We start from the raw sequence: 21,678 nt of genomic DNA on the forward strand, positions 1-21,678 counted from the left end.
AAGATGCGGGATGACCCCGTCCGGCCAAAACGAGCGGACAGGGTCATCCCACTTCGGGCGCCGTCTGCTCCGTCCTTCTTCGTTCGCGAGACTGGCGCGGGGCTTCTTCGTCTCCGGCAGGGCGGGGTCCTCCAACCGCACGGCCGGTGCCTAGGGTCGCGTGGCCTGGGGCGAGCGGCCGGCGGGGTGAGCGCCCCCGGCGCCACGGCCGATGCCCACGGCCAGCGGGGACCTCCGACGGCGCGTCTTGGGGTGAGCGGGGACCTCCGACGGCGCGGCCTGGGGCGAGCGGGGGCAGCAGGCGGGGGCGAACGGGGGCGGCGCGGCCTGAGCGGCAGGGAGCTCCGGCGGGGGTGGGAACCGGCTTGCCGGCGGCAAAATAGGGAGATGGGTCTGGTTGGAGAAGATAAGGGTGAGGAGAGAGAAAAAAAGAAAAGAAGATGACACGTGGGCCCATATATGACATGTGGGTCCCACTAAACACATGCAGCTAACGGTGTTACCCGAGCCATCCGTCCCTCGTTTTCAATCCATCGTACCAAATAAAAAACTGGGATGAATTCATCCCTCTGAACCAAACATCAGACGGGATGATCCCATCCCAAAAAATAGAGACGGCACCGTCCCATCCCTTCTTGTCTCCAAACCAAACGCACCCTTTGATCACTGCATCTGTCAAAACTGAAACCGACTGCCACTGACATTACCCGCGTTGCTGACAGGGTTCCAAGTATGCCACTCCCTGGGTGGCGGCACGGGTTCTGGCATGGGCACGCTCCTCATCTCCAAGATCCGTGAGGAGTACCCGGACCGCATGAAATTAGTCCACTGCCAACTTTGTAATTTCTCTCGTGGTCCGTCATACATGGATTCCGTTGTGTTCGTGTCCTGTTTAATTTCGTGCGTAGATCAGAATATCAGATCAGGCATCGGAGCGTCGTACTACTGGGATAAAAAAAAAAACAAATGCAGGGAATGCCGAATAAACTTCCTCCCTACGCCACCGGAGGAAGTTTGGTTTGACTCAGTCCAGAAAATTTGACACGAATAACCTTCGCATGATGCTTAATTATTTGCTTGGTTAAGATGATGTTCATGCAAATGGCGGTCTTCGTCATACACTGGTGGATGTGTCATTAATAGTCTATGTGTTTTGATTTTTTTTGCTTTGACTTTAGTTGTTTGGAACATCTGCTATCCGTTGTCATTTTGTTTTGCTCATGTCTCACCGTAACCATGAGCTAAAACTGTAACAAAAAAATGATGAAGTGTGTACCTTCAGCCGAAGCCGAAATAATGGATTCCTTTATTAAAAAAAATCCTACACGTCACAACTACTATGAGCGTGCTCAATTCCTCCTCTTTAATTTGGTCTTACTACATGCATATACAATACACATCACAACAAAGCTAGAAAATAACTCGCAATAGCAACCTCAAAATAATTTGTCAATTTCATATCTATACCTATTATTAAATCAAGTAGCGTCTCTGCCTGGGCTTTTCGTACGTCGCTCTTATTTTTCAAAAAAAACCCTGATATTTCATGAAATCAACCCACAGTCCAATCTGAAGATAGAGGGGCTCGGGTGAAAAAAATAAGAAAATCGAGGGGGTTTAGTGAAAAATGCTTCTCCTTCCTCTGAAACAGGGAGACGAAAAAGGGGATCGGGGGATGGGGCGCGGGTGGCGGCCGGAGCGGGGCACCCTGCCGCTGCCCTCCCTCATCAGCGATCACGGAAGCTCCCATCCTTTGTCTCCCCGGCCTTCGTCGCCGCCACCTTCTCCTCCTCACCCCCCTTAAGCAGTCGCGGCCGCAGGCGAGGTCGGGGCGGAGGTGGCCGGCACGGCGGCTCCACCACGGTTGGTGACTCCTCCCATGCCGTTCCGTTCAGCTACCCATCTCTCCGCCCGGGCTCCGCCCACTCCCAGCGCGAGGCGCAGGCGCTGGAGGTCACCATCGACACCACCCCCGCGCCTGGAACCCTAGCCGTCGGTTCGAGGGTTAGCGGTGGCGTTCCTGAGGCGAAGGAACTAATGGCCGGAGAAATTTTTGGCCCCTCGAGGTATGGATCTGATGTATCCGAATTAGGCCGTAAAGGGAAGTTACGATTGGATGCGTATGGATATTGCAAAGGGAGTTCCAGTTCCTTGACCAATTCGTTGAAATCGAGGCTTTTGGCGCTCGGTGTGGTATGTGATTTGGGAAGTGGGCGTTGTGAGCCTGTGAGCCGGCGCAAGCAGTTTGACTCCAGTATCTCACTTCCTGTTCCTCAAGAGTGGCACGTTACGGACGAGGTGGCAGGCTCTGAGTGTGATCAGCCAACAGTGGAAAAGAAGCTGAGGAGCTCTAAAGCTCTTGAGGAGCATCACCACTCCAGGTTGATTGGACCGGAGATTCTTGAATCAGATGCAAACTATGAATTTGTAACTGCAGGTTCCTATTATTCTGAAGGGCTGGGTTCAAGGATTCTTGGGCCGCTCACTGATGAAAAGAACATGGAGAAAGAAGCTGGGGTGGCATATGAACGTGGCGCTGGGCTTCATAAAGGGAGTAACTATTTGGATTCTCTTGAGTCAAAGCTTCCAATATCGAATGCAAATCATGATTCTAGAGGTGGTGACTGCAACAAAGCACAAGAGCCTGGTTTGCGAGCATGTAACTTAGATTCTCAAGAGGGGAAAGTAGCTGCAGGACATTGTGCAACCCCTGAAAATGAGGCTATGGAGAATAGATCCAATGGTCCTGAGGCTTGTGAGGCGCATTGCTTCTCCAGTCCATCTGAATCAAATCTTCCAAAATCACATATGATCCATGACTTTGAAGCTGATGGTTATGATAATTTTGAGATTGGGACACAGCTCAATGAGCTAATTAACTTGTGCATGGAGGATTCCATAAAGGGTTAGTCAAACTGCACATCTCCCATTGAACAAAATACGGCAATATTTTTCATACAAGAGATCTTGAGCAGAGGTGGGAGCAATAGATCAATATCTTGTCGGTACTATTCTGGTATACAGATGTCATGAATTAGCCAGAAAAACATCATGAGTGCACTGTGTATAATGTGGGATCCTGAAACCCAAACAGTGTAAGAAAATGCTTTCTTTAGCAATGCTTTGCACCTTGAGGAAGATTTGTATTGTCCCAGATCATGTTCAATCCATTCCTTCTAACAAGCATACTTGAGAGATGGGTCTGCAGCTTTGCTCCTGAATCTATCCGCTTATCAAATGACTTGCTATTTCATTGTTTGGTGGTGATATATTTGTGGACTCAACTTCATTTTTAAAAAGAGTGCAATAAATAAATATTAATACAGAGAATTAGTCTAAGATGTAAATATAAATAGTAAAGAAAACTGTTGGGTGTGTGTTGGTTGTCGGGTAGATGAGGGAGAAAGAGGCACGAATAAATGCTGATGTTTGTCACAACTTTGAAACATGGAGTTCATAACTCTAATTAAAATTTTAGGCCCCGCTTTGATTGTCGTTTTTTAGCCCAAACTTTTTTTAGCCCAAATCCAACGTATTACACGGAACCGGTATCCGGTGGTATGCCTTCCGAGCTCGCTGGAGTCTCTTGCCGGCGTGCGTGGCTTGCACTCAGAGCACCGTGAGGCTGCACGCTTGAGCTTGTAGCCTCGTGCCCACCATCAGAGCCCTGACGAGCTACTAGATCGGGGGCAATGGAGGCCAGGATGAAGCTCTATCAGGCTATCAGCAACCAGGATGAAGCCGCCATGGACACCTGCGCAGAAACACCACCTTGCAATGACGGATCAAGCAGTTGCGCAAACCGCAAAGAATACGTCAAATCTTTCGGAAGCCAACCCCGCCACTGGCACCAACAACGGGAGGCAGCAGCGAGGTGAACTGTATCAGTTTAATTTGCTTATTTTTGCTCATTGGCTTTTGTGTGCATGGTTGAAAACCACTAGAAACTATTACGGGTCGGAAATTGCGCATACTCGACGATTCACCAAGTGAGATCTTGTTATATTTTTATTTTCTCGTAGCAACGCATGGGCACTTTACTATATATGAAAAGTTTAATACTACTAAAATAAAAAAAAGTTACACAACACGATAAAAAATTTGGTGCACTACACGACACGATAAAAAACATCGCGCGCTAAGCAATGTCGTTTCGCCGTAGCAACACCGTAGCAACGCACGGGCATCTTGCTAGTCATATCTAAACTCGCCATATCATATCTAATCATATCATATCTAAACTCGCCATTTCATATCATATCATATCTAATCTGAAGGTCAGCTGAGGACGAAACAGCTGCTCCTGCCCCATATCGATTTATTCTGGATGCTGATGGGCGCCCATTATTTCAATTTGTCGATTCTAACGAGGCCAGACGTACGTGTCTTGATAAGCTCGTGGGGTTTGAATGTAGAGCGTGGCCATACGTCATCCATGGTTAGAGATGGCCACACGGGCTAGGCCCGCTGGACGACCCGTAGCACGGCCCAAAAAAACCCGGCACGACCCGCAATGGATAATGCCCGAGCTGGCCTGGCACGATGCGTCGTGTCGTGCCTAGGCCCCCAGCACGCTGGGCCAGACCGAGCTCGACACGATTTTTGGGCCGACCTGACAGTGGCTCGTATTTCCTAACCCTAGTATATAGACTATTTTTCCTTCCTCTCCCTCATCTTTCCCTACACCCGGCCACCTCCCTCCATCCCACCCAGCTCCCCTCAACCTCGCGATGGCGCGACCCCTCCCATTCCCTCGGGGGCGTCGTGGGCGGCGCCGACTCAGCACCACGGCTCCGCTGCTACGCGACCCCAGCCGCCTGGCGCGGAAGAAGCCCGTCGCCCGCCGCTCACCTGCTCCCCTCCTCGGCTTCCCACCTCCCTATGCTCGTCCTCACCTCCACTTCCCCGCTCTCCTTCCCTACTCCCTCCCCTCCCCTACGATACAGCAACGGCGGCGAGGTGCCCCTGCACCTCTTTCTCAGCTAGATGGCGATGGCGGCGAGGTGGACCCTGGCTCCCTCCAAATGGGAGGCGCGCCAGCTGTTGCCATCGTTGGGCAGGTGCACCGGTCACCGCGGCTGCCGCCACTGTGGGGGCGCTGCCAACCGGCCCCTGTTGTGGGGGCGCTGCCAAGAGCCGCGTCGGCTACCGACGGTGGCACCGATGGGACTCATTTTTTATGGATTTTGTGATGGATTTAATGTCCGTATATTCATATGCTAGATTCATGAGCTTTGGCGATTTCTGCGGTGAATTTGTTGATTCATTCTTGCATCTTGATTCGATCGATTGTTCCTCTCTTGCTTGCTTTGTAGTGCGCACGATAGTGCCTGGTGTGCTAGCGGGCTAGCCCGGCACAATAAAAAGACCATCATGTCGACCCTGGGCCAGCAGTTCGGCACGCAGTGCCAGCCCAGCCCGGCACGAAAAAGCTATTGGACCTGATAGTGCCGAGCCTATTCAGGCCGGGCCAAATCGGTTTAGTGCCAGGTTAGGGTCGGGCGGCCCATCTCGCCATCTATATATATGGGTGAGTTATTGTTCTCGGCCGTATCGTTGTTTTCCTTCTCTGCTCACGGACCCCGGAGACGGCGAGGAGATGGGCGCGGAGGCGAGGCAGCTGGAGCTCCCCCGCATCGACTTCTCCGGCGTGGACCCGTCGGCGCCGGGCGCCGGGCAGTGGGCGGCGGTGCGAGCCCAGGTGGTCGACGCGCTCGCTACGTTCGGCTGCTTCGACGCGCACTACCCGGCGCTCACCCCGGACCTCCGCGCCGCGTTCTTCGACGGCGCCGTCAAGAAGCTCTTCGCGCTCCCTGACGACGCCAAGCGCCGCAACACCTGCAGCCCCGACAGGCCCCTCTTCGGCTACCTCGGCAGCATGGCCGGGTTCACGAACGCCTACGAAAGCCTCGCCATCTCGGACCGCGTCGAACCAGAGCGCGTCCGAGCCTTCGCCGACCTCATGTGGCCGGGCGGCGACAACGCCGCCTTCTGGTAGGCCGGCCGTCCGCGTCTTGGCCGACCTCATCTGGAAGATTGGTCCTTTGACACCGTAGCGTTTGTTTCTGCAGCGAGGCCGTCCATGGCGCGGCGCGGCGGATCGCGGAGCTCGAGGAGTCGGTGCAGAGGATGGTGATGGAGGGGCTCGGGGTGCCCGAGTACCACGACGCGATGAGGGAGTCGATGCGGCACGTGTTCCGGATGGCGCATTACAACGCACCCGGCGGCGACGCCGAGGGGAAGGAGGTCAGGTACGGGACCCACCAGGACTGCAGCATGCTCACCGTCGTCTGCCAGCACGCGGTGGACGGCCTGGAGGTGCAGACCGGCGACGGGGAGTGGATCCATTTCAGGCCGTCGTCGCCGGCGTCGCTCGTCGTCATAGCCGGCAACGAGCTCCGGGTACGCGCGCACCATATATGACTGACCGGCACCAACTCTGTCTTCCTTGTGTGCACGAGAACTCCGGATTGATCGATGAGTTTTCCGTCATGTCTAGGCGTGGACAAACGACAGGGTGCGCGCGCCATTTCACCGGGTCACCGTCGGTGGGGATGTCGCTAGGTACTCGGCCATCTTGTTCGCGCTGCCCGGTCTGAAGATCCAGGCGCCGGATGAGCTCGTTGACGAGGAGCACCCGCCCCGTTTCAAGCCCCACTGCAACGACGACTTCATGCACTTCTGCGTCGCTCATGGAGCTCGCCATGAGGATAGACTCAAGGACTTCTGCGGAGTGTAGGCAACGATGTACTACTACTACTACCTGCGACCCTGAGCCCCAAGTACTGTCTGAACGAAACAAGAACACTCTGGGAAGCGTGAGAGGAATGAATCGGTTTCGAAGTATGTGACGTTTAATCTGCGATCTTACTGCCGAGTATGAAACTATGAATAAGTTCCGAAGCATAAGTTTGCATTTGTTTGAAACAATAAATGAATATGTTTTTTTTCTCATTTTATTCGCTCGGCTTCTATGACATTTTGGAGCCCGTCCAGGCTCCACACAGGGTGATTTGCTCTTATTGTTTTGTTGGTGCTGCTTGGTTGATCACAATGTGCGCCATGCTCACCCAACGGTGTATTTGATGATTGTGCAAGTTGTTGAGTTGTTTGTGGTGTACTAGGGCCTAGTATAGATGGCCAAACGGGCGGCCTGACCTTGCCTAGCCCGAGCACGGTTTGGCCCGACCCGTTTAGACTCGGCACGGTTCGGCTAGATAATAGCCGTGCCGTGCCGGCCCATGGGCCAAAGCAGCGGCCCAGGCCCAGCACTAAGGGGCTATTAGCCGTGCCAAGCTGGTCCGGTGGCCCGTCGGGCCATGAAGGCCCATCATGCCCATTCTAGCTCGGCTCAGCTGAAAAAATAAAGTTGGCAAATGGCAAGCTAGGTAAATGTGTCGTCAGACGCTTACCACACCAGAGACAGGATACTGTTGATGCAGACAATAACCATATTGGCGTGAGCAAACTGAAACATACCACACACATGCATGACACTAGAAAACAGTAGGTACCCATAGACACCAATTTAAGTAGACAGGAAAACAGAGAATATGCAAACAAACCAAAAAAGAAAACTTTAACAAGCGAGGACCTTCTGGATTTAGTTAGAGTGGGACATTCTGAAAACTAGGCAGAATCTTTGTATATAGCTTAAGAGGCTGCAAAATTAAATTTACCCACAAAAGAAGTAATCCTAGAAAAATAGGGAGAGCAAATTTAGTACTGAAAGTTGCTATACCCACATGGCCACACTGGCACAAAAATAATAAAAATCTGGTCAACTGACAAAATAAGCACATTGTAGGATCTCATTATCTCAATGATGCTATGTGAAGAACATCATAATAAATTTGGTACAATAACCAAAAGAAACTATACAACTAACTCGACACTACAATGTGCATAAACGATTTCACAGTTCCATTCCCTTCTCGAATTGATTTACTCATTAATTTCTTATAAGCTGCGTTAGACAGGAACGAATTATAGTACATGATGACATGATACGACCACTCTTGAAATTTAAAATCATGCTTTATTCTAAACAAATAACTAAGACTCTGGATGCCAAACTTGTTTAGAAGATGCACAAACTTGTGTACAAGACAATCAGCATGCCACTCATAACAATTGGCAACAGACTGATAAAATAGATTGGAGATGTCCACTCTTAACATCTCCGAATAGAAATAACATCCCTGTATAAATTATAAAAATCTATGGTTCTCAAACATAATCAACAAGCCATATGTTCCACAATTGAATCACTTTCCACCATCTGTTGTTATCCTTCAAAACAAGATAAATTATTCACTTGGAGGACACTCTCCCATCCAGCATGGTGTGTACGGGAAGGACTGTCTAATGAGCTGATGTTGGCCAGCAATTTGTCCGCAATTTGTAGGATACAAACTGCCCAACTCTTGAACCTTTGAGCTATTCAAATGATAGGCCACTCCTCTTCTGAATGACTCACTCAAAAACACAATTTCCTTATAGGGATGGAACCCAAGAAAGTCGATCGATTCATCGTACTCAACCCCACCTTCAGCTTGAATAACATTATCGCTGGCGGAGTCCCATTCCAACTTCTCTGGCACTACAATTTCACCTTCACCACAACGTTGATGGTAATTAATATCATTTAACATCCAGGGTCCATTTATTTGACGATCGCGAACATGTTTTTGACATGCCAAAATAGACCCAAGGTTGGCTTGGTGCATCAAGACCCACTCCATTTGGTCGCACAACTTCTTAAGGGTCCAAACCCGAAGTTGGCATATCTGATCTGAATCATCAACTAGCGCACAATACACTCCCTTCTCTGATTTTCCTAGATAAAGTGCCTCAGGTTTGGTAGACACTTCAATGCCAACTGGCAGTTTAATTATTTGGTACTCATTGTGTGACAAAGATATTCTGCAAAGTATGAAACCATCCAAAGAATTAATTTTAATAGAGAATGTAACTTAAATATTTTTTAGCTAACAGATAGTTTAAAAAAAAGTGAAATGAAGATGACTAGGAGAGAGTACATACCTCATAACAAAATTTGCTTCACAGACCACATAATGGTCTCCCTGTGAATATGCCGCATAGCGCTTCATACAGAAAAGAAAATTCCTCCGCATATCAGAAAATTCCTCCGCATATCACTAACAGTGCCCATAGCCTGCCCAGTGCGAAGAAAAAGCCTTTCCTCACATTGCCGTGTCTTTGATGAGAAAACATCACTGCTAGGGAATGGACCTTTCATCCACGATTTCAGTACCGGTTCAAATTGGATCCGGTACTAATACTAACCGGACCTAACGGATAGTCCCTGAGGGGGCGTCCGTGAGGCCCTTTAGTACCGGTTGGGGGCAACAACCGGTACTAAAGGGTGTAAATTAGTACCGGTTGGTGCTCCCAATCAGTACTAATACGCCACCCACCCATTAGTACCAGTTGGGGGCACTAACGGGTACTAATGTGAGTGCACATTAGTACCGGTTGCTGCCTCAACCCAGTACAAATGTGGCACCCCCTTTAGAACCGGGTGGGGGCACCAACAAGTACTAATGTTCCCCTTTAGTACCGGTTGGTGTTCTTCCTATAAATACCCCTCTTTTTTCCTCTAGCCCGAGCCATTTCCTCCAGCTCGAGCTTCACCCTATCCATGGCGAAATAGGAATATTTTAAACTTGTAACCTATACCTGTCTTCCTTCTCCTTAGATTAATCAATGAGTTTGTAGAATGTAGGGTGCAATATCTTACATATATTTTATTCTAGTGCCTATGGGTTAAAAGGTTAATTGGCAACGGTGATGAATTGACTCATCTTAATTCTTAGTTTTGGGTTTCATAGTTCTTTTCTGTGATTGCTTCTGCAGCTTCGCATGTTGAATTATACAAGATATGAAATGCTAAACAAGGCACCAGAGGCTTTTGGTGATCTTAGGCATGATGGGGAGCTTGGACCTGTTGATTGGGTTACTGTAAAGAAAAATATCACATTCTTGAATAACTTGGGAGATGATCATGTACATCCACATGCTGACAAAAATGATCACATACATGTCGTGAACTTAAATAACTTGGGAGATGATCATGTACGCCCACGTGCTGACGAAGATGATCACACGCATGCCATGAACTTAAAGGATATCCATGTACGGCTTTTGAATGGTGTGTGACCTAGTTACATAATGTGCTGATGAATTTGATTTGGTTAATTGACTTCTGATTTTATTGCCAAGTTTTATTGTAAGTGGCACTACGTGTACAATGGTGCAACCTGATTTGGTGTCTTTGTGCTTGCATCAATTCATTATATGCACCTGATTGGTATTTTGATCAGGTGTGCAAGCCACTTACTTGGGTATGATTGGAGAGGGATGGATAACTCAAGCTACAGCAAACATTTTAATGAGATCAGTTGATGAAGCTATGGATCTTGTTTCTAGTCAACCATTATGTGATTGGAAGGTTTTGCGGTCCAATGTTCATTTCCCAAATTACTATAGGTTTCTCCAGAGCTAGTTGCCTCAAAGGCTTGTCACATACTCCCTCCGTTCCAAATTATAGGTCGTTTTGACTTTTCTAGATACATAGATATTATTATGCATCTAGACATAGGGTATATCTAAGTGCATAACAAAGACTATGAATCTAATAAAGTCAAAACGACCTATAATTTGGGACGGAGGGAGTACTTCGCTGTACAAAGATTGGAGTCAAGATGTTACATCTGTGCTGCATTTCTTCGTGCTCATAGAATTGCACGGAGACAACTGTATGATTTTCTTGGTAAAATTTGGAACTTTTTTACTGTGCTAATTATATTTTGGAAGTTTTGGTGTGTATTGTTGTCATTCATAAGTGGAAATAGGAAGTAGTATCTACTTTAAGGTAGAGACATAATCTATTCTTTCTGTAAAATCAACCAGATACAGCAAGAGGTGGTATTCATTCCTGGCTCATTTTTCATTGGTATGGTCAAAATTACTTTAGCATATTAAGGTTGAACCAAAAATAATAAACTCGTTTTGTGGTTACAATGAAAAGCCTGTCTGAATTCATCTTTCTCTGAACAATTTTCAGTTCTCCTGTTTTCTCTTTCATACTGTTTTGTAGATGCTTGGAGTACGAGCTGCATGTATGATCCTAATCGACCATCACCAGTTCTCAATAAATACTTTCTCTTCTTTCTTCAGGTGCTAGTGAGATTGCAAGAATTGTTATTGGTGAAAGTAATGCTGAACAGGAGGAAGCTAGAAATTATTTGGAAGATGTTTGTGTCATATTTCCTCATGCTTGTGGTTGTGGCTACGAGGCCGCTCGCCAAGCATTTAGCATTGGCAAAATTGGCTACAAAATTTGCTTCTAGCATTTGACTCGACATAAATGGAGCCTTCAGCTTCCAAAACAAAATCTTGACCGTTCTTTCTTGCAACTAGCAGATATCTTTTGGAAAACCAGATAATGCACATCATATGAACTAAAACTGAAATTAGACTAGTTTGACCTTTGGATAGTTTGCATGTACTTGGATGGCGTTGAAAGGCTCAGTGACTTCATAAATGGTTAGCTGGGGATTTTTTGAATCGCGAGATTTGGTAGAAATTTTTTGAATAATTATTTGTTTCCTGGAAAAATCCATTCATGTCATAGTCTTATTTCGTAAAAGCCCCCCACAGGACTTCAGAATATGAATTGATATTCTTGTCGAAGAAAAACATTGCTACATGAATGAACTAAAAGTGTGCCCCATTGATTTAAAAAAATAGCCATATGTGAATTTGGGAGCTCATTTTAAAACTAGACCAGCAGGCAATGGCACCTGTGGCATTTTAATAACATCTGTGAGGCAGCCCTGTGGAGCCTGGGACTCAAAGATGGGTGGGAATCGTGGGCACTCCTACAGCTAGCCAACTGAGTGATGCTTGATTATCTCCTGGGAGTTTGCTGTTGTCTGGATTCTGAAAAAGTGTTTCCACATTTACAGGTGCTTTCTTCGCTAAAGACTTTGCAAGTAACATATTTTGTATTGACACACATGAATCAGTATACTCAAAACCTTCGGAAAACTGGATTATTGGAGGAAAAAAGAAATGTTCCATCTAGATGACGCTTTGCAGGTATCTGTAATATTTGACTTGTTTTTGTTGTTCGCAAGTGAAAATGAATAAACTTTGTGGTTTCACTTTACAAATCACAATAAATATGCTAGTTCTCAATAGTTAATTCACTTGTCAGACAGACTTGAAGAAGCTTAAGAGGAACCCACCATTGGTGAAAATGTCAAGAGTTGGCGATCTTTTATACATTCATCCTGTTGTCAGTATTCTACCTTCTGCTGTACGTGATCATTTGTTAAGTAATGCAAAAGAAACAGTAAATGAATATGGCCCACTCCTTTATAGGGAAGGGTCAGGTGCAACTGGTGTATGGCTTGTTTCGATTGGAGTAGAAAAGGTCCGTTTCCGCCTCAAGATCACTTGATTACATTATTTTGGTATGTACTTTACTACTTTGATTGGTTCTATAATAAGCATATACCTCCCCTTGCTCCCTTTTTTGGACAGTGGACAAGTCAGGGACAATTGGTTGATTCTAAAAGCAGAGGACAATCATTGGATCCAGTTTTATTACATGGAAGCACTTTGGGTCTTTATGAGGTGCTAACTGGGAAGCCTTATATTTGCGACATGATTATGGATTCTGTGATGCATCATTTCTTCATCGAAGCTGAAAAGATAGAGCTACTGCGCCACTCTGATCCATCTGCTGAGGCCTTTCTATGGCAGGTACACTTTCATAATATGTTTCCTTGTGTGCTCATTCATTTTATTGACTTTACATTTGCTGAAACTTAATAATTCTGTGGTTGTTCTTCCTTTCTCAATTCTACGAGAGTGAAACAGATGTGTATCTTTTATTGCCACTAACAGTGTGTTTGGCCGCTGAAGCGCCTGCATTCGGATGGTACCACCCCATCCGGATGGAGGCAAGCAGCTTGGCCAGATTCGGGCAGGCGTGTGTTTGGGCCACCGAAGCAGGGGATTCAGGCTCTAAGACATCCGTTTGGTAAACTGCATGACAGCTTTAAAAGAGTAATGATTTAAAACAAGATTTATTTTTAACATTCCAATTTCTGCAATGTTAGAATACTACAGGTGCTTGCTCGATTGGCAGAAGAGGATGTTGTGGTTCTGTATGTTCCCTGGTAGTTTTGGTGTTCACGGTTCACCCCAGTGCTCTTTTCCTCTGCGGACACACTAGCTCTGGTTGAGAGAAGGTCTAGCTTCGCTAAGGAAAATAGGACGGCTGAGATAATTAACCACAAGCCCATTTGCACAAATCTGCTGCTATCACATCTTCATACCTTTATTCTAACACTTGATCATTACGGTAAGTTGATGTTAGTTCCAAGAAAATAAGAGTAGTGGGAACCTTAGATAATAAGAGCAGTAGGATTGTGTTAAGAAACACAACATTCCTCTGCTACCTTTATTGGAAATGTTAAATTGATTTGTTTGAAAAAGAAAGATACAGGAATCTACGAGGAATATTTCTTGCGACAGTTGATGTACCATACACATATTTAGCGATAAGATGAGTCCACGCACGCAAGGAAGCGTCAGAAAACGAGAGGTTGTGCAATGACTTTAATTTTATCTCCATGAGTTATAGATGCATGCACAGCAAACAAACTGGAAAACAAAAACATAGCAGATTCGACTAGATATGTTTCTTTGTGTGAAAGAATTTATATTTGCTCGTTCATCATCATTCATACTTCTAAATTGCAGGAAAGTGCTCTACTCGTCGCAAAGCTTTTTATCCCTGGGATATTTAAAAAACTGACGATGCGTGAGATGAGGCTTCTCATTGCTGAAACATCTAGTGTGAATGGCATCTACAATGTGGGAGAAGACATAGTACAGGAGCATGATTACGTTGGCATCTTACTGGAAGGGATTCTGAAGACAAAGGACAAAAATATGCTCGCGTCTCCAGGAGTGCTGCTTCCATCAAACATCCATTCAAACTTTGGCCAAATTCGTCCGGTACCTTACATTTTCACCGATTGGGCAATGACTTTTTAGAAAACTAAACAGTCTAAACGTAGGTTTGTTGGTTACTAGCTGCATGATCGATGACTTGGGCTCTCCTGTTTGCAGCCATGAAACATGTGGACAACTACTATACGTCACCCAGTTATCAGGTGGAAGCTCGAGCCAGGATTATCTTCTTTAGAACAGGGAGGCCATTGACAGAAGCCAATCAGCAGGGAAGCTCATCGTCCACATCTCAAACCAGAAGCATGCCGGGCAGCGCTGCTCCTTTTCGTACCAGCTTGGAAGAAATCATTGCCACAGTTGACTCACCTAACAACCTATCCTTGAGCCAGTCATCTGGCGCACCACGGGGCAACTGATCGCATCGTCTTGCTTTGTTAAACATGTCCTTTGGTGTATGTAGAGTGCTTTAAGCAGAATGCATATTGGAGGCTCGGTTACAGAAATGCGCCCTTGAAATTGGATTGGATTTCCTATCGGCCGTCCGGCAAAACCCTCACCTTCACAGCATGCCAACAGAGATCCGACGGCTGGGCTTTCTTCTCCCTCCAGCTTTGCCATCCGCGGCAGCCAGCCGCCTACTCGCGGTGCCCTCCGATTGATCGTGCTCTCATTTTTCTTCTTTTTTTAAAGATGTTTTTTGAAAAAAAATTCTCAGCAGATGCTTTGAGGTGTAATTGTAATTTTACCCTCAGTTTCTCAACTTTGTAATTTTGCCAAGTCAATGCGATTTTGTACTACTAGTGTTAAGCCTCTGCTGCAGTGGTACGCTTGTTCGATATGCACACGCACTCCATCTGTTGCCTGCGGATTGAACATCCATTACATATATTCTTGGTCAACTGAATGCCTATTGGATACAATCTGAGCAACAGGATTATTGTAACCATATCCCTCCAATTCGGCAGATAATTAATCAAGCTCCAAAGCTAATCCAATAACTAATGGGCACTTCACTTTCCTTCGTCCTTCCCTTCTGACGAAGTACAAATTAAAAGGCCTGTTGGAACTTTTTTATAAAAAAAAAATGTAATCTGACGCTGACAACTCAACCGTGCACGGTACAACGATCGTACAGGTACGGTGCGCCGGCATCGCTTGGCTAGCTTATTCCGCAGCCGTATTGTTTGAGCCGGTCGTATGCGCGGCAGTCCCAAACTATCTGGATGTGCTGACCTAGCTACAGCGCTGATCAATGTCAACTTAGCCCTGATCAATATCAACTACCTAATCTCCACGCTGCGCCTGCGCTGAGCAGCAAGAAATCGCATGCTTAGTTTCGAACGCCATGAAAAAAAGAAAGGAAAAGATAGCATATAAAACGGGATTGAAACCATTGTAACAAAGCTTTTATATATATAAATATATATATATGTTTTTTTCCTCCCTACTCCCTCCGTTTCAAAATTGTAAGTCGTTTTGACTTTTCTAACTTCATAAATATTATTATGCATCTAGACATACATTAGATATGAAGTTAAAACGACCTACAATTTAGAACGGAGGGAGTACATCCGAATTTTAGGTCTTTAAATCTAGATCGATGGATGTGATCATCAATCATCTCTCTAATGTCCTCCCTACTTCTCTTGCCTTATCCACTCGACCATGCGCATCGCTACGCCAGCATGACTGCAAGCGTTTCTCCTATCACCGTTTCCCTCCTTATTTCTTCCAAAGTGTGCTAAATACTGCTCACCCTCACCACCACCGCAACCCCGGCTCGTCTGGATCCGGCAGCACCCTCACCGCCAAAGCCGTCGAGCATTCCTCAAAAAAAATAATGTCACCTTTTTCATCGCCCAATTGCAACTGGTATATATCGTCGGGGGGAAAAAGCAGCAGTCAATTGTCTTTCGGGGGAGAAAAGCAGCAGTCAAGTACTTTGCTTCGAACATACGAAAATGCATGGTCACGATCCTATAAATGATTTTGGTACTGTATACTGATGTGATGTTGTCTATCAACTGCGAAATTTGAACTTAGAACACAAAGGAAAATGACATTTCATTAGTGGTGAACTAACCTGTTTAACTATGTGGCGTCAAATGAGGGAAAGGGTAGTTTGTGTCCAACCGAACAACTGCAATAGTTCAACACAATCTTGCACTTCAGGCGATTGAAACCTTGCACTTCTCAGTCGACGGCTGCTACCAGCAGAGGATTAGCATTCCAGGGATTTCATGGCCATGGGTTCGCTGACTTAGGTGGGAAACGGGGATGCAGCCCAGCCGGGGCGGAACTGAGAACAACATTTCAGGCAACTGATATTTGAAAGGCACTCACTCCATTTTATTTTGTTTAGTCAGAACAAAGATTTCTTTGGCCCATAATTCATATTTTATTTATGTGATAAAAAATGTAATCATAAATATTTTAATATAAAAATCTATTGTTATTAAAAAATCGAACACAATGGGATTATATTGCGCACACGAGCAAGTATAAACACATATTGCAAGAATGCACCTGGACTTGAAAGAAAATACAAAGCACGCGCACTCAGGTCCTCGCATCCGCATCAATGGCGTCCTCCCAATCTATTGGTATTAATTTTGTGTTTTATATATTCGGTTTCAAAAAAAAAATTGTGTTGTAAAATTAAAAATATACATTGACAGAATGATTGTTATTGGTCAAATAATTTTCATAGCGAAATAAAATAAGTCTTCTAATTCCAAATGGAGGGAGTAGATTGTTTCGTGTTAGATTAAGTACCTCATTTTGTTCAATAAAAGTTCCATGTTTGATGGAGGCCCTCCAGTGCCTCGAGTGTGTCCCACGGTGTCTCCTGAAATATCACTCTCCAAGTGACTTCCAAATTCCAAGCCCTATATGTACAAACCCTTCTCAACCACAACATCCATGCTCGGCAGTCGGCACACACACTACAAAGTCCTGCTAGTACTAGCTACTTAGGCCATAATTTTCTTGAACGAAGTTACTTAGATCACAATTAAGCTAAGCCGAGAGCGAAAATGTCGTCGCGAACCCAGCTGCTCGCCGTCCTCGTCCTTCTCGCCGCCGCTCCCTTCCTCGCCGATGCGCAGCCGCCGGCGGCTGACCCGGCGGCCGACGCCTGCGCCGACCCCTCCGTGGACGGCGCGTGCCACAACGTCCCCAAGGCGCTGCGGCTGAAGCTGATCGCGATCCCGACGATCCTGGTGGCCAGCGTGATCGGCGTGTGCCTGCCGCTCTTCTCCCGCTCCATCCCGGCGCTCCGGCCCGACCGCAACCTCTTCGTCATCGTCAAGGCCTTCGCGTCGGGGGTCATCCTCGCCACGGGCTACATGCACGTGCTCCCGGACTCCTTCAACAACCTCTCCTCGCCGTGCCTGCCGCGGAAGCCCTGGGCGGAGTTCCCGTTCACGGCGTTCGTCGCCATGCTCGCCGCCCTGTTCACGCTCATGGTCGACTCGCTCATGCTCACCTTCTACAACCGGAAGAGGAGCGGCGGGGGCAACACCTCCGGACGGCGCGCCGGCGCCGCGGTCGCCGACCACGAGAGCCCCGCGCACGGGCACTGGCATGGCCACGGCCACGGACACGGGCACGGGCACGGGGACATCGCCGTGGCGGAGTCCGGGGCGGTCGCCAAGCCCGACGACGACGAGGCCAGAAAGGTGCAGCTGAGCCGGAACCGCGTCGTCGTTCAGGTAATCGTGTTGCCATCAAGCCACTCATCTGGCAGTAGTAATCTTCTTGCTTGTTGGCCACTCGTGATTGGCCTCGCAGTTTGCAAACGTAATTTTCAAACAAACAAACTCCGCGTCCGTACCTGCTCTGAAGGACTATCGCCGTACGTATCCATGTTCTAATGTCTTCGCTTTTTTTCCTTCTTTTTTGCGAGATTGCCTTCTCGATTGGCTTAGCAATTAATGCATACTAACAAGTACATCAAGTCATCAACTATGGTACCATTTGTTTTTGAATTCTTGGGGATCTGTCAGTGTCACAGGCGGTGAAAGAGCTGAATTAATATTACACATGTAAGGATTGAAATAAGCAACTCTACAACTATACAGCTGAATAGATAATAGAGCCACAACCAAAGTGCTAACTGCTAAGTACATTACCTCCTCCCACTATTGACACTGATTTATTTTCTTTTCTCATCTTTTGACATGGCTTATTTGCTATGCGTCATAGGCTTACATCAGTTACATGTGATAGTGACACTAGTTGACTAGCAACTAGTCCCTTTAAATTATCATTGAAATATATAGCATAGTGCGCGGCTAAACTCAAACCATAAAATTAAATTTCCATGTATAATTAACGTTGTGCGTAAATCATAATAGCAATCAGCAAAATCCTATAATCATAGGAAAATACTTTTCAAACAAAAGTCCAATAATAGCATCGTCGGATCGAATAACTGCGTATCTGGGCTCATATTGCTGATAAAAAAAATTATGACGTTAGAATCTTGAGCACACCATATAAAAGAAACAGTTGCGTATAAATCAGTTAAAATCATCTAGCATATTTACATAGTTTTCCCTTTGTATATAAATGTAAGATGTGCACACATTTTTAAAGTCAAACGTCGTAACTTTTTTACCAGAAATTAGGCTAACAAAATATGAGCTTAGTTATAAACTATTAGTCTAGGTAGAGATTTGTATTTCAATGGACGTTTCCAATGATTATGGTTCCTTAGCTATTTAATATATTGCAAGATAATTTATCTTGTGGTCTAATTTCTTGTTAATGCATCCCCAGTGATCAGTTTGAGGCAGTCAAAGTTTTTAGGGTATTGGAACATAAAACTGATAGAATATAGTACACTTGTCAGTATATATAATCAAGCTCTATCTGTTGTGTGTTTGACTTATTAAGTTAAATAAAGGACACGAGTACGTGGAGAGCCCTCTCCATTTAGTTTTAAGATGAAACGTTGTTTACATAGACTAAACTGCCTTGCGAATTGAATAATACGAGGTGCCCCACTAGGTGATGCACATAATTAATTAATTAACAATTTTTAGCTTGTCAAACATGTCAGACAGTTGACTTAAACTAGTTGGCAAAACCATGCACCATCTTAACAGGGTCGATTGTCCCGCTTAATCTTTATTTTTTTGCTGGAAGATCGTAGTGAAACCCATGACTAACGTGAAGTATCACTATCAGCCAGAAGTTTGTGTAGAATTGTAAAGAGGCAGTTTGACACGCTCACTACCAGCTAAAAAGGTCGCGAAGTATCACTACCGTACCAAATGCTATAGGATATGCATATTATATACACATATTTAGCTTCTCCCTTTTGCAATATGTCAGCGACACTTGGGGATTTGAGTGGTAGAAACCACCAATTGAAAATTTCTTAAAAAACATCATGTGTAAAGGAAGAATGTTATGCATCAATATACATTTTTTATAAGATAATATTGCAAGATATCAAATTGTTGAAGATTACAAAAAAAAAACAAAGGTTACAATGGACCATGTTTAAGCTGCACCATTTTAACTTTTTTTTCTTTATTTATCCAAAAAATAAACATATTTGGACACATTTTGCATGAGTACACAATATCATATCTCCCCTACATATAAAATATATTTTTAGAGGTTTGGTCTGCAAAACTTCTAGGCAGTAGGCAAATTTATTAAAGTGGTTTGTTTCCATGTTTCACGCCCTTCTAGGCCTAGCTAAACGAATGCCTATTTAGAACAATGAAATCTTTGAACAGGTTTAATTTTCTAATGAACTGGGAACATTTTCTCATTTCGAATAATATATGCACGTGCACACCATGCAGGTCCTCGAGATGGGCATCATCGTGCACTCGGTGGTGATCGGCCTGGGCATGGGCGCGTCCCAGAGCGTGTGCACGATCCGCCCTCTGGTGGCCGCCATGTGCTTCCACCAGCTGTTCGAGGGGATGGGGCTCGGCGGCTGCATCCTGCAGGCGGAGTACGGCCTGAAGATGAAGTCCGGGCTGGTGTTCTTCTTCTCGACGACGACCCCGTTCGGCATCGCGCTGGGGCTCGCGCTCACCAGGGTGTACCGGGAGAACAGCCCCACGGCGCTCATCGTGGTGGGCATCCTCAACGCCGCCTCCGCGGGGCTGCTCCACTACATGGCGCTCGTGGAGCTCCTGGCGGCGGACTTCATGGGGCCCAAGCTCCAGGGCAGCGTCAGGCTCCAGCTCCTCTCCTTCGCCGCCGTCCTCCTCGGCGCCGGCGGCATGTCCGTCATGGCAAAGTGGGCGTGATGAATTGAAGTACTCGTGCTCGTGCAGAGCGCTATCAGCAGCTTTGTTTATTTTGCATGGATGATGCAACTAGGCTAGCTTAGCTTAGCTGTCGGTGTTCGCGCGCGTCTCACGTGTATTCGATCTGTATGAATAATGCGGCGTAACAGTGTTGCGTTGGATCCTCTACTACTAGTCTCCGCACTCCCTCCGTTCCAAATTGTAAAATTCCAACTTTCTTAGAAAGTCAAAACATCTTAAGTTTGACCAAATTTATATAATAAAATACTAACATTTATCATACCAAATAAGCACTATTACTATTAGATTCTTTATTAAATATATTTTCATAGTAAATCCATTCAATGCCGTAAATCTTTATAGTTTTGGTCAAATATAAAATAGTTTGACTTTTTAAGAAAGTTAGAATGACATGCAATTTGCAACGGAGGTAGTTTTTTTTAACGAAAGGGGCATGAGAGTGTGCCTATTTCATTAATAAAGATGGGGGTTACATCCGGCTAACCGGAAGGAAAACGAGATAGTAAGTTGTAACGCTAGTTCTACATGTACGTACATTCTGTTGGTATATACTCACCGTTTGCTTCACAGCATGCATTTGGCTACTGCACCTATTATATATATGGTACACCATGTCCTTCGTGCATGCCGGCCATAGCTTCATCTTCATGGACGCTGCCGCCGAGTGTCACCGGGAACATGGTATGATGTCTCGTTCCTCGTTCTGAAAATTTTGGTTTCCCCGCACCGAGAACGTGAGAACAATATCTTATCCTCGATGCGTGCAAGGAGAGAGCCGCGCCGAGCGAGCGAGAGAGCCGACGAGCCCGGCAGGCGCTAGCAGCGGCCTGTGGGCTGGTGGCCGAATGGTCAAGTGGGCCGCGTTGGCATACTGTCAGCCCGTCGTGTGGTAATTTGGTCATTTGGACATCATCTCTCTCTGTGTACATGGCCCAAAGCATAGCCCAGAAACACAGCATGGCCCAAATCACAAATGCACAATGTTGTACTAATGTTGTTACAGTACTCCGTTGCCGATGACTAAGGTTACCTTTGAAGAGCTCCATCTGATTCTGATTTTTCATGGGGGTTAGTTCTCTGGAAAGTGATTCTGTTGTTGAAATTGATTCTCTAGTGAAAATTCTTAAAATCAGGATGGAGAATTACTTCACGGAATCAGGAGAAGCTAATTTTTTTCCGCTCCCAGACTCTTAGTTCATTTCAGAGAATCACTTCACAGAATCAGCAGAGAATCACTTCTCTTTGAAAAATTATTTGGCCAAGCTCCGAATTCAGTAGAGAATCAGCCCTTGGAGCTCTGCCAAACAGGATCTAAATTTGAGTCGACATTGTCGCCTACTCGCTTCCCGTGTTGCGGATGAGCTAG

The 21,678-nt window shown here is 45.9% G+C and overlaps 2 protein-coding genes and 1 pseudogene across 2 annotated transcripts; all 3 read left to right on the forward strand.

Moving 5' to 3' along the window:
* Window positions 1-5,556: 5,556 nt before the first annotated feature.
* On the forward strand, window positions 5,557-6,959 carry LOC117839804 (probable 2-oxoglutarate-dependent dioxygenase AOP1). The gene is made up of 3 exons (XM_034720224.2): window positions 5,557-5,994; window positions 6,072-6,402; window positions 6,500-6,959. The coding sequence occupies exons 1-3, from the start codon at window positions 5,600-5,602 to the stop codon at window positions 6,737-6,739; spliced, it is 966 nt and encodes a 321-aa protein (XP_034576115.1). The 5' UTR covers window positions 5,557-5,599; the 3' UTR covers window positions 6,740-6,959.
* A 2,892-nt stretch (window positions 6,960-9,851) lies between these two features.
* On the forward strand, window positions 9,852-14,892 carry LOC117835222 (sodium/hydrogen exchanger 7-like; annotated as a pseudogene).
* A 1,933-nt stretch (window positions 14,893-16,825) lies between these two features.
* On the forward strand, window positions 16,826-20,459 carry LOC117836778 (fe(2+) transport protein 1). Its single transcript, XM_034716270.2, has 2 exons — window positions 16,826-17,726; window positions 19,836-20,459. The coding sequence occupies exons 1-2, from the start codon at window positions 17,049-17,051 to the stop codon at window positions 20,289-20,291; spliced, it is 1,134 nt and encodes a 377-aa protein (XP_034572161.1). The 5' UTR covers window positions 16,826-17,048; the 3' UTR covers window positions 20,292-20,459.
* The last annotated feature ends 1,219 nt before the right edge of the window (window positions 20,460-21,678 follow it).

Source organism: Setaria viridis, chromosome 9 (assembly GCF_005286985.2).
Source record: "Setaria viridis chromosome 9, Setaria_viridis_v4.0, whole genome shotgun sequence".
NCBI classification, from domain to species: domain Eukaryota; kingdom Viridiplantae; phylum Streptophyta; class Magnoliopsida; order Poales; family Poaceae; genus Setaria; species Setaria viridis.